The sequence below is a fragment of the Schistocerca serialis genome, chromosome 3 (assembly GCF_023864345.2).
Source record: "Schistocerca serialis cubense isolate TAMUIC-IGC-003099 chromosome 3, iqSchSeri2.2, whole genome shotgun sequence".
NCBI classification, from domain to species: Eukaryota; Metazoa; Arthropoda; class Insecta; order Orthoptera; family Acrididae; genus Schistocerca; species Schistocerca serialis.
Genome location: NC_064640.1, coordinates 146,051,132 through 146,067,410, shown reverse-complemented (window position 1 = coordinate 146,067,410; position 16,279 = coordinate 146,051,132). Strand labels below are relative to the sequence as shown.

At 41.0% G+C, this 16,279-nt stretch overlaps 1 protein-coding gene across 1 annotated transcript in view; it reads left to right on the top strand.

Annotated features, from left to right (window-relative positions):
- Positions 1-16,279, top strand: part of LOC126471551 (uncharacterized) — a 1,058,515-nt gene that overhangs the window by 795,195 nt on the left and 247,041 nt on the right. Inside the window, exon 4 of the mRNA XM_050099778.1 lies at positions 7,616-7,677. Within this exon, the coding sequence (XP_049955735.1) occupies positions 7,616-7,677 (62 nt within the window). The remainder of the gene's footprint in view (positions 1-7,615; positions 7,678-16,279) is intronic.

Below are 16,279 nucleotides of genomic sequence, written 5' to 3'. Positions count from 1 at the left end.
GACTATGTTGTAAAATTTATGGGTATTTCCTAAGACCTCCTCTTACCACACAACAAGTTTCACCTTAATAAACCATTTTAGAGTGTTTACCCAGAGCAACACACATGAAAATGACAGCGAACTTCCACAATCTCTTACCGTTCTTGATGGTTTAAAAATTATATTGCTCTTGACGATTTGATTGTATAATTTGTATACAGTCACTAACGCTAGTACACCGTGTGTGTTCACTGCCATTTTCATGTCTATGGTACGTTACTCTGGGCAAACACTCGAAAATGACTTTTCAGTCCGAAAATAGTTGTATAAATAAGAAAATTTGTTAATAAATATAAAGCACAAGTGAAAAAATGTCGCATCCGTGCAACAAATGTATGTTTGTGTTTGTGGCTATGGCTATGAAGAAAATAGGTGTTATTCAGATACTTAGTACATAACGTGATCGATATAGGTCCCTCCAAAACCTCCATCAAGCATCACTCAAGTGCAATTCTAATTCGGTGGTATTTCGCCAAAGTGCAAGATATTTGTCACGTGTCGATGTGTGGTGAACACATATTGGGAAGAGAAATTGTGAATAGCGTTACTACCGTGGAACGATAAGGCTGAGAGCTGGGATCGGACAGCAAAGTTTCCAGCAAGTTATAAGTAACGTTCATCACGTAGCCGACAAAATGTAAGCTATCGTGGATACTTATCAGAATGAAGTAAACCTTTCACGAAGTTGTGAAATACAGCCACCATGCGTCCAAATATCCGTCATCAGAGTCATTACAATCTGAGACATCGCCGGAAGCCAGTGTCAGATGTCATACAGGCGTTGTTTTATATGACAGATTGACACTGACCATCCTGCAATTTGCATCTGTGATTATCATTGTAACTATGGTTGCACTCACAATCAATGTGTTAGTCCTGTGTTTTTTTTTTCTATTTTTACCTTTCTGTGAGACTTTCATTTGATAAATCTAATACCCGTATCATTAGCGTGTTATAAGAAGGTGGCGTAAGCAGGCCGTGATATAGCGGTGGAGAGGAAAAGAGGAAGAAATTGGGTTCAACTAGGTAGATGACTACTGTAGGACCCGGTTAGTCGTTCATTCTTCCACAAATGGTAACATTTTGTAAGCACACTATCGTTACCCAGATTCTGTTTACAAAAGTAGAAAAAGTAGACTAAACGTCAACGCAAATACTCAGTTCAACATTTATACCTTATATCATGAGTTAGTCTCTAGTTTCCTATGATTTCCTTGTGTCTTTTCAACTGAACTCCAGCAATTTTTTTTCAACTTAGAGGTAATTATTCCGTCTCTGGTCCTTTCCTACTGATCTAATGCATCATACCCAATTATTTCGGTGTCGATGAGACTTAAATTCTGCTTCACCTCTTGCTGTATCTCAGAATTCCTACCATGGGAAATGTCCTCTCTAAGCCGTGCGGGATTAGCAGAGCGGTCTAAGGCGTTGCAGTCGTGAACTGTGCGGCTGGGCCCGGCGGAGGTTCGAGTCCTCCCTCGGGCATGGGTGTGTGTGTTTGTCCTTAGGATAATTTAGGTTAAGTAGTGTGTGTAATCTTAGGGACTGATGACCTTATCAGTTAAGTCCCATAAGATTTAACACATTTGAACATTTTTTTTTGTCCTCTCTAATTGTGATGGATTATTTATGACGGATTTCATTGGCGAGTATATGTCCTCTCACAGTGCAGTTAAGATGCCTAATTCCTTGAAGAGGTCCGTGAACACTACATATCATTCTTACTGATCGCTTTGTGCAATCATTACTTCCTTCCTAAGTGATGAGTTGCCCTAGAAACTATCCCACAAGACATTATTGAGTGGAAATGTGCAAAATATGTCAGGAGCGTGATTCTTTTGTTTCCAAGACTAGCAACTATAAGAAGATCAAAAGTAGCTCAGTGGGTAGACGTCGTCCTGTTGGGTTCATACAAATATCCAGGAAAATCAAATTACAGATGAGCTAAATATCCCTGCATGAAAAAAATGTGCTACCTCCACCTATCCACCTTACCCCGCCAGACCACTTCAATGTATTTATGTCATTGTTGATAGTGAATTAGGTGGAGGAAGATTTGATAAGATTACTGAAGTCAGTTATTAAGAAATGCTGTTGCTCCTAGCAGCCAGTGAGGCGAGATGAAATAAAGCTAATACATTTCACGTTTAGCTTGAGGTTCTTTTAGAGGCCGTTGCTTTTAATACCCTTATTTCTGTACGTTACATTTTAACAGACTGCGTATGGGAACAGCGCAAGGGTGCAAATTATACGTTTTCAATCAATTTTAGTAATATATCGTAACTGCAGCCCCCTACATAGGAAGCCGAACAGAAGTTATTGTTGAAATCTGAAAACAAATAGGAAAAACCGCTACCATTTCTAACTCCCATCCTGTGCACGTACGAGAAAATGGTGCTCAAAAATCAATTCTTCGCCAGTAATCCTGGAAAGATAAATTCAGGAGTTTGGTAGCTACCTACCTGAGGAAATATCATTGCTTTAAAAATATGTACTGTATTCTGAACACTCTTCTGCCACAAAGCAAACCAACCTTTTCCTATCGTGCGACCGAAACAAAGTTATCGTCAAAAAGCTCTTCAATCAATTAATGTTCCAGAATGAATCAGTTTCAATCCTACATCGCTGACGAAAAACCAAGAGTAATGTTGCTGTCGAAGAGCTCAGATTATGCAAGCCAAAAGTAGATTCGAACAGTAACAAACACTCTTCTCTATCTTTAGCCTCTATACTAAAATACACTGTCCTCGCAGAAATTTACGCCGACGGCAAGCTGATAACGCATAAAATGCCTATAGCTTTCTGGGAGACAACCTAACATTTTAGAGTAAAACTAGTCTACAATTTCGCAAACGTCCAAAACGCCTTTTTTAAGTTCAGTAAGTTCAGTCCAACGTAGAATTAATATCACGCACAATATGAGTACGTAAAAACGTCGTACTGGACACCCGCCCCCAACTTTTGATGAGTTCCACACAGTTCAAAGTTGACAGAGAGAGAGAGTGCGGCGCGACACCCGCCTGGCACACTGCTCTCCCCTGCCGGATTCATCACTCGTATAACAAGTATGTGGGTTGTGCAACACTAAGTTTAGTAACTGGGTAATTGCATCACATCTCGTGATACGCCCCGGGGTACAAGTTGGCGCGGGGAATTCCCTGTCCAGCGACAGAGGAAGTTCAAGCCTGCTTCCCCATAAATCTAAGTTGATGAGTTTAAGACTTTGACGTGTTTACAGAGTGGCTGGCTCATTTCATCTCGTAGACGAGCCAACCACAGTCTCCTATTAAAGAACTTTCACTGTTGTATTCTTAATTTACTTTAACGTCAGCAATATATTTTTCAAAGCAGTTAGTGAGGGAGTTTTATGTGTCAGACACTTTTATGTGATTGTGCTTTAAAGTACGTAGAAATTTCAGAAAGTGGCCATATTTCTGATTGGGATTTTACCTATTGGAGCCCTGTTTATAATCAGAGCTTATTGAAATGCATATACAAAATACAAAATACCAATATTTATTTGGCATTTTGAATATTTTTTTCAAGAAGCTATTGTATTTTATTTGAAATACTTAAAACATAGATTTTTCCGTATTTGTAAAATGGAAAATGCTCAACCTGATTTTTTTTTAAATTTCATACTTCGTAGTTTTCATTCATTTAATGAGCCCTTTGTTTAAACAAAAGTAGTTCCACCTGTAAAGTAAATAGGACCATGGCACTAATTATTAGAAAAGGCAGTAAGACTTCAGTACACTTCATATGTTTACGGCAATATCATTATCACGCGTTCCTAAAGTATTCAAATATGAATAGTACTGAAGCTGTTCCATTCATTTCAGTGAGTGGTACTGAAATAAACACAGTGAAGTAAACCTAGTGTATTCCTGAAGGATACAAAAGGACTTTGCCTAGAAGAAAACCCTCAGCTTGAGCTGCAAACTTAATAATTGGCGGTAACAGGCTTTATGTGTCGTGAAGGCTTACTGAAAATGTTTGTAGATGTATAAAAATCATCAGCTTATTAGACTGAGGCCCGAAGAAAAGTAAAGGTAGCTGGATAAAGTACCTATAGGCTTTTTATGTGGTTTCCATGAGAGCTTACCACCCACCCTGAATACCAGGAATCTGGTGTATTATTTCATTAATCGTGCAAGCACTTAAAGAGAGAGGAATGCCATCGCGAACTGAATTGTGTGCAGGAAAGTGAACGTTTCGTGTTTTAATGCAGTACGCAGTCAACGAAGTGGCTACGACGAATTGCTTCTCTCCAGAACATAATTTCCTATATTTTTCGGTTTCAACAATTGTATTTTTTTCAATCAAAAATATGTACGGTATACAGTTAATAATTCAACGTTTAAGTAAGCAAATGTCGGCCGCCTAAGCACGTGGACAAAGCGTTAATCTTTGGAGGCGGCGGACTTTCTAAGCGCGTGTGTTGGCTAGCCTTTTACCCATGAATGGATGTCAGAGTGCATGGTGTAAGTTTTGTGAGCACGTTTTTCGTCGCAGTTTTCATTCATTTAATGAGCCCTTTGTTTAAACAAAAGTAGTTCCACCTGTAAAGTAAATAGGGCCATGGCGCTGATTATTAGAAAAGGCATTAAGACTTGAGTACACTTCATATGTTTACCATGATTGTTATTTAATGTAAAACGTACCGAAATCATCTTACAACGCCAAATGAACTGAATAAAGGCGTCAGCGAGATTTCACACATTACAGTTAATGGCATCGAAAGATATACGTGGTGCAACAATGAAGTAATGAGACTGATGTGGAAAAAAAATGTTGCTTACGGTTTTAGCCAAGTTTAGTGTTTTCTCCTTCAAAGTAGTTCCCTTCTGATTTCACACACATTTTCCAGCGCTTCTGCCATTGATGGTAACATTTCTAGAACTCATCTTCTGTAATATCCTCCAAGACCCCCGTCACAGCTTTTTGGACATCTTGTGTTGTTTGAAAAGGGCATCCCTTGACCGCCGTTTTGACGCTTGGAAATAGAAAAAAGTCGCACGGAGCGATATCTGGTGAATAAGGTGGCTGTGGTAGTACTGAAATTTGTTTTGAGGTTACAAATTGCTGTACTGACAGAGTGGTATGCGATGGTGCATTATCGTGATGCGGAATCCAATTATCAGCAATGTTGGCACGGCACGAAGAACTCTTTTATGAAGGCACCCACTCTTTATGAACAATTCCCTTCTTGTAATCAAAGAATCACACAAGCATGCATTTCACTTTTGACATTGACATGTGAGCTTTTGTTGGTCTGGGTGATCCCTTCGAGCATCATTGCGAATTCTGGCATTTTGTCTCTGGGTCATACAGAAAAAACCAACTTTCATCACCAGTGATAACACTGCTCAACAATTCTGGATTGATATCCGTTTGCTCTAACAGATAGACTGCCACATTTTTCCGTGTTTCTCGCTATTGTGGTGTGAGATTTTTGGGGACCATTTTTGCACAAATCTTTCTCATACCAAGATCTTCAATTATTCTTAGACGAACCGTTTATCGATTGATCTCGAGTTCTTCTGCAATTATTTTCACAGATGATCTTTGATCAGATAGTACGAGCTCACGCACCCTGGCCAAGTTGACTGCCGTCTGTGAGGTTGATGGTCGTCCACTGCGGTCTTCATATTCAATATCCGTTCTGCCTTCACTAAAAATTTTATCTCAACGAAAAACTTGAGCTCTTGCATTAACCTGCTCTCCAAAAGCCTTCTGAAGCTTGCTGTAAGTTGTCGTCGCGTTTTCACACAATTTAATGCAAAAAGAAGTGGCATACCGTTGCACAATATTATGTGGTTCCATTTCCGTGACGAGAGACACAAACACATGTTAACTTACTACAGCACAACTCATGACTGAGCAGTTGCATCGATGTGTCACTTGGACTAAAAGCAGCTTATAGACCAAGGACAAAGATATTGTGCCTACGCAAGCCTGCAGGGTTGCCACATCTTGCAAAGAAAATCAGTCTCATTACTTTATTGTCGCACCTCGTATATTTGTAAGGCCAGATCGCAAAGTAAGTCATGATAGAGCCACATCAGAATGTCAGACAATCTGGAATCTGTCTTGAAGGTCTCCTAAAGCTTGTGAAACCTGTTTAGAATCAACTGGAAAAATCCGCTATTTATCCTGTCCAAGACGATGGAATTCATACTACAATTCTATTCAAAATCTACTCACTGTCAATGATACTCCGAAGTAATCTTTAAGGAAACTTGGATTAGCAACTTTAAAGAAAGTTACATACTGTGGTCTGCTGATAGAATTTATTGCTGAAAGTCTTCATAGGCCTTTTGAGAGGTTCTATAAATTAGATGAACCAAAATCAAAGGATGGCATATTAGCACCCATATATTATCCTTTTTTCAGAATAAAAATGGGTACTGAAGACTAGCAGGGAATAGGTTAAGGAATTGTTTATTTCAGAAATGTGGTAGATGAAATCAGAAGAAGATGATGGAAGGACCTTGCCACATTCTGATGACAAGAAAGGTTGACTCTTATTGTGTGTTTGTTGAAGACTCTGATTCTTCTGTAGTCAGTAACATTGCTATAGATCTGGAAATACCACGATATTCAAAAGATAAGGACAGTTGTTTAGATTCCTTGAACAGATATCCAACTGTACTAAATGTTTTCCTTAAATATAATACTTGTGCACCAAGTTCTGCTCCTGTTGAACGACTATTTTCCTTTGGTAGAATAATAACGAGACCACATAGGAGGAACATGAAAGATGAAGTATTTTAACATTGTTGGTGGTAAAATCAGTGAAACGAAAGGCATGTAAAATGTTCACTAACTAGAGGTATTTTATTTGAATAAAGGTGTTTTGAAAATATGTATTTTGTATTTAAATACTTCTATTTAAAATCACTTTGTATTTACATTTGAAATAGAAAAAATAACCAAGTATTTGTATTTTTAATTTAAGTACTTTTAATAACCTATTTTGCACATTCTGTTTACAACTTGTTAATCACATTTCTATCAATATTTTAATCAGGATATTATGGCCAGTACGTTGAGCACCGTAGTCACACAGTACGCCATATTTAAAGACATGTTTCACTGCAGTGATTGTCTAGTGTCATTCAACCACACTACGCTAAATCAATAACCCCTAAAGGGATCTAACTACGGTTTAGTTCCTTGCCCGTCTCTGCCTGATATTATGAAACATTTGTGTGCACATACCAGGCCCATGGGTAATTTGAAATATAAATATTATAACCTTCAACATACAAGTTTATTCTTGACAAGAAGAAAACTGCAACCAGCCACTGTGAATAATGTTATTTATTTAAGCAAATAGCGCCGTTACCGTTTTCAAATAGATAGGATCATCTCCAGATTGCTGCTCAAGTCCATTTATTACATTGTAATGCAGTTTTCAGGAATCAACTTGTATTTTGTACACTGCCACGGTATGAAACTGTCAGTTTTAGATAAAATAGTAACAATCCTTAAACATTCTGTCTTATGGCTAAATAATTGACCCTCAAATATCAGTAATGTCAAAAGCATTGAGTGCAATTTTTGTTTCCAGGAACTGTGAAGGTGACGGCGGGTCGATGTCACTGGTGCGGTTCAGTCCAGTAACCAAATTAGGTAAGTGTAGTATAAGGATCACTGACGGCGCATAATCATTCTTATTTATTATTGTCAGTAATTATTAATCGGCAGCCATATAATTTAATGCACTAAGACGAATTCTCAACAATCACCAGCAGTTGGTCGACCCCATGCAACATAAATTGCCAGGCACCTGCTATGAATTTTTTAAAAATGCAACCTTTTCTCTATTTACATGGCCATACAGATACAACTTTTTCCCTAAACTGTAACGTTTCGTCAGACAGTATACTGAACCTTTCAAATTTTCTCTTTAACATTAGTAATAAAATGGTTCAAATGGCTCTGAGCACTATACGACTTAACTTCTGAGGTCATCAGTCGCCTAGAACTTAGAGCTAATTAAACCTAACCAACCTAAGGACATCACACACACCCATGCCCGAGGCAGGATTCGAACCTGCGACCGTAGCGGTCGCTCGGTTCCAGACTGTAGCGCCTAGAACCACATGGCCACTCAGGGCGGCGCATTAGTAATTGATATGGTCATTAGTATATGATAGTGCAAGAGCGTGTCTTAACAAAATTGTGCCAAGATGCTTATTAAGTTTCTGTTGAATATGAGTAATGACTGCTTTACATAAGAACTCGCATCTGGAGAAGAAGTTGACCGGAAGAGCGTGAAAAAATAGGGTAAGGTTAGCAGATGAGATGGAAAAAAAGGAAAACAGAAATAAAATGGGATGACCAATTTCCTATTGAAGTTAATGGATAAGAAACAGCTTTTCGGTTCCTTTCCAGACTCGTATAGCGAAAATGGAGAAGCTGATATCGAAATTATACCGTTATGCATAGGTACAACCATGATCTCGTGGACAGTTGAATCATTTTACTCTCTGCCTCGAATATTGGCTTCTTTTATGTTGAACATATGTGTATCGCAATTACTTTTCGTCATTCTCCCAAAGACTTTAATGTTAGGTTACAAAGTACCTCTGTTAAATTTTTGTACTCATAATCATACTTTTCACAAATTTAGTAGAATGCCTCTGCATTCCTTCGACTCCATCCAATTAAACTAATCGATGAGGTTTCCAGCTGCCAAGGATTATTCGGATATGGGTTGCCCCATCTTCATAATTACACTATGTTTCGTGGAATCTTTCCCAAATTTTCAAGTCATCTGTTTAACGTTGCTAATACCGGTTTCATATTACTATCACTTCTTTTTGTTTCAAATCGTCCCACATAAATACATAAACAATTTCATTATACCCACTTGTGTATCACTAATACTGTACTTTAAAAAAAATAATTAAATAAAACAATACAAGTGCTGGATTTTTCCCTTTTCCGCATTAATCAGCAACTATCTATATCTAATGGAAGCTGCAACTAACCACACTAATCGGATAATTAACTAAGTTTGCCTAACATTTCATACAGTTACCCAAATATTAGCATTCCTATAGGTATTAGGGCAAGGCAGTTCTGCCCCAGGAGGTTTCTGCCCCAGGTGGGTACAGCCCCAAAGTACCATTATCCAAGATGGCGGCGATGACGTCACCCAACCCCAAGGGGGTTTCTGCCCCAAACTGAAATCAGTTGATGACTTCATCCAAGATGGCGGCCGTAACATCAGCTGATGATGCAGGTACGATTATCCAAGATGGCGGGAAAGTGCCATGCCTCCTAGCCCTCCCCTCCCCTCCCCCATTAAAATATAAGGAAGCTCAAATTCCAACAGGATAATGCATGACACCACAGTTATCTCTACTAACACAAGAAAATCGCGGGAAGATAGGTCACTTGGGCTGGTGGGAAGTTCAAATTCCATCAGGACAATGTAACCTCTACTAACCTAAGAAAATTGCAGGAAAGAAAGATCTCTTGGGCTACCTCCACTAACCTATGTCAACCGACAGCCACCTCATCCTATGAACTGGCGCCAAGTTTGAATTTTGGTGGGAAGATAGGTCAACAGGGCTATCTCTACTAACCTAAGATAATGGTGGGAAGTATGAATTTCGGCAGGAAGATAGATAAATTGGGCTCCCTCCACTAACCTAACACCCCTCCCCTCCCCTCCCCCATCAAAATAGTAGGAAGTTCAAATTCCAACAGGATAATACAACACACCACAGTTATCTCTACTAACCTAAGGAAATCACAGGAAGATAGGTCACTTAGGGTCCCTCCACAAACCTAAGTCATCTGACCACCACCTTGTCCTAGGAACTGGGGCCAAGTTTGAATTTTGGCGGGAAGATAGATCAATTGGTGTATCACTACTAACATAAGAAAATGGTGGGAAAGAAAGGTCACCTCCACTAACCTAAATCACCAGGCCACCACCATCTCCTAGGGATTTGCAGGAAAAGAACTCGATCTGTGCTGGACATAATTCTTTATTATTTTGCTTGCACTATTTATTTAAACAATATGATGCAGTACACCCATCCAGTGTGTTCATCATGAGGTCCAGACTCCAACTGACATAGTACACAGTACTGACACCAGAGTGCACTGTCCTCCATTCTGTGACGTAATCCAAGACAGTGGGGGAAAATGGCAGGAAACAGTTTAGTCGCAATAAGGTTGGTTGGTTTTGGGGAAAGAGACCAAACAGCAAGGTCATCGGAAGTCGGCCGTGCCCTTTCAGAGGAACCATCCCGGCATTTGCCTGGAGCAATTTAGGGAAATCACGGAAAACCTAAATCAGGATGGCCGGATGCGGGATTGAACCGTCATCCTCCCGAATACGAGTCCAGTGTGCTAACCACTGCGCCACCTCGCTCGGTAGTCGCAATAAGGTACAGAGCTAGTACACATTACTATCACCAGAGTTCGCTGTCGTCCATTCCGTGACATGCCCCAAGATGACTGTCTGGAGGGGAAAATGACTCAGCCTGCACTAGGCTCCTGGAGAGAGTAAGGAGTGTACTATATTTATTTTGGAACAACTTATTTAGGGATGGATTTGAGATAGTATATTTATCACACTTATACAAAACACACACTCTGACATGCTTGGAGTCCCGCCACACAGCACACAGACCTGTAAATTACTCCTAAACAACGCTCTGCAGACATGCAAACCACTCCTGAATTACTGAAATAATTTCAATACAGACATGCAAACTGCTCCTAAATAATGCAGTACACTGATGAGCGGACACGAAATCAACTCGCCAACTGTCCAAATAACGTATAGCACAGCCTACAGACCCACGTACAAAATAGTGCAACAGACACGCACAGACACCGCCAGACGCGCCCTGTCCACTGGACCACACAGGAGGCCACCGGCAGCCCCCACAAAGGGAACCTGCCATCAACTGCCACTACCATGCACAGATGCTCATTCGGTCCCTCAAGCATGAGGAGGCTGCACCTTTTTCATTCTTGACATCTGAGAAATTCCTCTTGAAATATGTGATCACCTAGGCGCCATTGATGACGCGACTGGGGAGGAGCGAAGACCTATTTACAAAGCGCAGATACTCCAAGGTGGGGCGCATGTGTGTGTGTTCGCCACTGCTGGTGTTAACCCTCCCTCTACCTGTGGCCTGGCGAAGAGATAATTGCTGAGTGACGCTGCAGAGAGCCGTTGCCGAGTAGCACAAGCTGCTTTCACCTTAGCGATTCTAACGGATCATTGTGACATGAGGGTGATGCACCACTGTGCGTAGCTACATACCATCACACGTGCATCTAGCAACATTCCCAATGTTATACTGAAGCTACATGGCTGTCTAATATAATAACCAAGTCGACCTCTTGAAAATTGTATAGTATCCCAAAATAGTTAACACTCGCTTTCTTTATGTCTCAGCTTGTATACCTGGAAACTCTTGCCCTGACAGAACCTGTTTACGAAAATCTCGCAGAATAACATAAAATGTGCCTTCCTAGCGACCCTACCGCAGCATCCCGACCACCATGTCTTATCCTTCCTGCTTTCAACACATACATAAACGTTCCCACCACTATGTAGAGACTCCTATATACCAGGATAAAAGAATGTCATGTGAATGAATCGAGCAATATGATTGGCTCATACTGAATTTACCAGCAGAATTACTGATACCTCTGGTATTGTAGCACTGTCCGCCTTTTCTTCCTTCTGCAGATGAGACTTTCAGCAGCAAAAACTTTTGTACATTGGTCGCCATATTGCACAGACAATTAAACCCTGAAAAGTGCCCCTACATATCGCCAAATACAGAAACATGCTTGCTCAATTACACTGATCCCCCATCGAGGACAGGAGCTTGAATATTAGAACGTGAAACCAATCTCTGACCCATCAGTATATCACCGCATACCGTATTGATCTAGGAAACATGCAATTCGTATCTTGTGCCATACAAAAATCACCCCTTTTACATCATTCGTACATATACCATGAACACAGACAGCACAGTACATATACTCACAGCACAAGATATTTCTCTGCAAGGTCAGTGGGCATCCACTCCCGACAGGTGACCAGAGCGCCCTCAGCAGGACGAAGTCACTCTCACAACTGTTCTACAAAGTCGGCCTCGTTTCCGCCTCAATACAAACGTGTTACCGCTTCTGGTCCAGACCTGCTTCCTGCTTGCTTTCTTCTACACCCATCTCCAGAGTCAGGGATTACAAGAACAAATATATTTTCGCATGGTTTACACACAGCAGTACCCTACCGATCGCCCACGCAACATAATTCCAAATATATGGACTGGGAATTATTTCTAAACAAACCCCAAACTTTAGCTAGGTGGAGCGTGCTCTAGATCATTGAATAACTAGGAACTTATCCGAAATTAGAATTATATTAATACCTTCAGCTGCTGATGGGCGTTGATGTATTTCAACAGGAAAGGTGAAAATGTGTGCCCTGACCAGGACTCGAACCCAGGATCTCCTGCTTAAATGGCAGATGCTCTATACATCTGAGCCACCAAGGACTTGGAGGGCATGGAGGATAGTAAGACTGCAGGGACTATCTCATGCTCGCCTCCTGCGAGACCAACATTCTTACGTTGTATGTCCATACACAACTTTCGTAATGTCCCACACCAACACACTTGTTACTCGTGGAAGACATTCTTATCAACTCCAAAAGAGTTCTGGGAATATGTGTGCACCCACACAGAAGAAGAAGGTCATGGCTCGTATTGCCAGAACTATACACTTACATGGATATGGTGTCTGTTCTTTCGGACACATTTTCACCTGTCCCCGTTGAAATATGTCAACGCCCGACAGCAGCTGAAGGTATTAATATAATTCTAATTTCGTTCTAGATGGCTGCAGGTCATCAATGGTGTCTGTTCTTTCAGACATGTCCAAAAGAACATATCCACATAAGTACAGAGTTCTGACAATACCGGCCATGACCGTCTTCTTCTGTGTGGATGCACACATATTCCCCAAATTCTTACTGGACTTGGTAAGAATGTTTTCCACGAGTAACGAGTGTGTTGGGGTGGGACACTACGAATGTAGTGTGTGGACATACAAGGTGAAAATGTGGGTCTCGCGGGAGGAATGTGAGATATAGTCCCTGCACTCGTAGTATCCTCTGTGCCCTTGGAGGCTCAGATGGATAGAGCTTCTGCCATGTAAGCAGGAGATATCGGATTCGAGTCCCGGTCGGGCACACATTTTCACCTGTCCCCGTTGAAATATATCGACGCCCGACAGCAGCTGAAGGTATTAATATAATTCTAGTTTCGTTCTAGAGGGCTGCAGGTCATCAATGGTGTCTGTTCTTTAGGACATGTCCAAAAGAGCGGACACCATATCCATATAAGTATATAGAAAAATCCCGTCTGCGATGGCCTTTACATGAGAACTCGAAACAAATCGAGGAAATAGGTATTACCACTCACGAATACCGATGCCGGTGATGTAATAGATCCCAAATCATCCCTACAATTTACAAACTCAATTGAAGTGTTTCTAATGTCTAGAGAACCGACAAACGTGTCTTCCACACACTAGATGCACAAACCAATATCGATCTTCTCTCAACTAAATAAAGGCGCGAAATGTGCAGAAGCAGTCAACCAAAAATTTACATTGGATGGAATAAAGGTCCAGCGCAAACACACCTCCATATTCAATCTTCTCACATTTACACGCTATCACGAAAGCTATCCAACACATACTACGTATTTGTTCGCTATTCGGTTGTCTAGAGGACAACATGGTTAATTCATCTACATTCCTACACTCCAACAGACCTCTCCAGTCTGACACCTACCATTAATCAGAAACGTGAATCACCCTGTACAGATCACCGGCACTGCAGGCCGAGCATGCACAGGTAGAATGTTTATCCTAAGAACTCGGTCACATATATATTTTATCCCTGTACTTACAACTAAATGTTACAATCGTGGTCTCAGGTGAACAGCATTCGACAATGAGCAAAGTATCGGAAATACATTCTATTGACAGGTGTGGTTCTTTAAACAGAAATATCGGTACCATTTTTATGACTTGACATACTCTTCCCTTTGCATATTTAGGAACACAAACATACTTTATAAGCCTGAGGCTCAGGGTGAACCTATTACGCAGCCCCTGCTACTAGTAAATATAATACTTTGTCAATAACTGATTGCTTACGATACGAAATAATACTGATAGAAAATCAGGGTTTGGGTGGACATGTCCCATAACTTTTTCTTGCGAGTGCTACCACTGCGTCTCAGAAAGAAATACGTAATCGTCCAAATGTTAAAAAACGCGATCACAACAACTACTGTATGTTACTGTCACAAGTAGTTGTAGTTCAACAGGTGCACGCAAGTATCGATGTTGAAAGCTTTACTGGCTTTATAAATCGAAGTACGACATTACCTCTGAACGAGGTGGTATTTTCTGGACAAATACCGAGACTGTGATCATAGGAGCGTATAGTATCAGACCAGCACTCCGGTTACACGTAGCCCGTGATGCAACCTCATGATAAAATTACCGCATTTTGAAAGTGATTCAGCTAAGGATCGCGGTATGTAAGCGGTATTTGCGACTTCCTCACACTGAAACAGCTAGATATTTCTATAGTGTTTGTAACGCTTTCTATCTCGATGCAATGTCAGAGGGTTGGTGATATATCCACTGGGCTATAGGCAATGGTTGATTGAGAAGGATCACAAACACTAATAGATGGTGTGATGATTGAGGTCGTAAGAAAAGTACACATGCTTTTCAGATCTGTAATGCCACGTTATTCGCTAGAAATACTGCCTGGGATTTGGAATCAAGTCTGTCCATTCAAGCACATACCTGCGTTGGATCCTATGGAGAAGTCCATTAATGATTACAGCCACTAGTGAATCATATTTCTGGCACCCTCATATCTCGAAACGAGGCACTCTTCTCGAATCTATCTGCTACAGTAAAACTGTTGCCTCGTTTTAGGTAGCCCCTATTCATCCTACAAATGCCTCCTCAGACTCTACGCAACCATATCTGTACCTCTGCGCACGTGATCGTTCCAGTGGAAGTCGGAACTGAGTAGGGATCAGAGGAAATTACATCTGCCACCTCCTGCAGTCCGTGCAGAAACAGGCAAAGCTGAGTTACTACGACAGAACTGTGTTTTAACCATTCAACGGAAACGAAGCCTGCCCCTCCAACACGAAGTAGTATAAGAGACAGTACGGAAACTGGGGGAAGGATGTGGATATTGCTACTGCATTGTGGTGCTTCTCTAAACTACATACACATACTACCAATCCATGCCCGTTCAACTCTATCTCCCCAACATGCTATCTTCGTTATTCTGTACCATCCATCAGAGAAAAATTACGACCTATAAAAGCTCAACTAACTCCATCCGGTAGATAACTAGATAAGATTTTTACTGCACCTCCCTCCTCCCATATATCGAAAACAAATACCACATGCGTGCAGGCATCGAGCACATGTTAAGATCCTATTAAATATACAAGTATTGATCATCTGCACACCTGTACTGTAGGAGAATGGCCGTATCCCACAGACCATACTGTAAGTCGCAAGGGACGATCCCTGTGACTATGTCTTGTTGTTTGAAACAGTTTTTTTTCTGCTCTAATACCCTTTGTACACTGCCAAATATTTTGTTTTGCTGCCATGACTTCGAGGTCTTTGTCAGGTTCTAAATTGACACTAAGGCGCTCTGATCTACAGCGTCTCGTTGGCAACAAGGACATCACCCCAAAGTATAATTATCCAAGACGTCGCAGGGTGACGCTATTCACGTCATTCAAGATGACTGCCATGAGGTCGGCTGATGACGGGTATACTGCTACCTAAGGTGGCTGGAAAGTGCCACACTTACCCTGCCAAGCCCCCCAAGGCGGGAAGTTTGAGCTTTGGAGGGAAGATAGGCCAATTGGGCTACCGCTAGACATCGCACTGTGTAAACCATATTATTACTGCTGTTACCATAACACATCACACACACACACAGGATGATTTTAAATGAAACTCATTTACAATATCAGAAAATTGGAAGAGGTTTAAGGCTTTGGCGTGGGCTTCCAAACTACATTTAAACTCATCTGTCACATTGACCGAGTAGCTGATGGCTCTGCATTCCGTTTCAACTGATTCCTCCTATTGCAGTCATGTATGCGATCACTGATTCGATGAT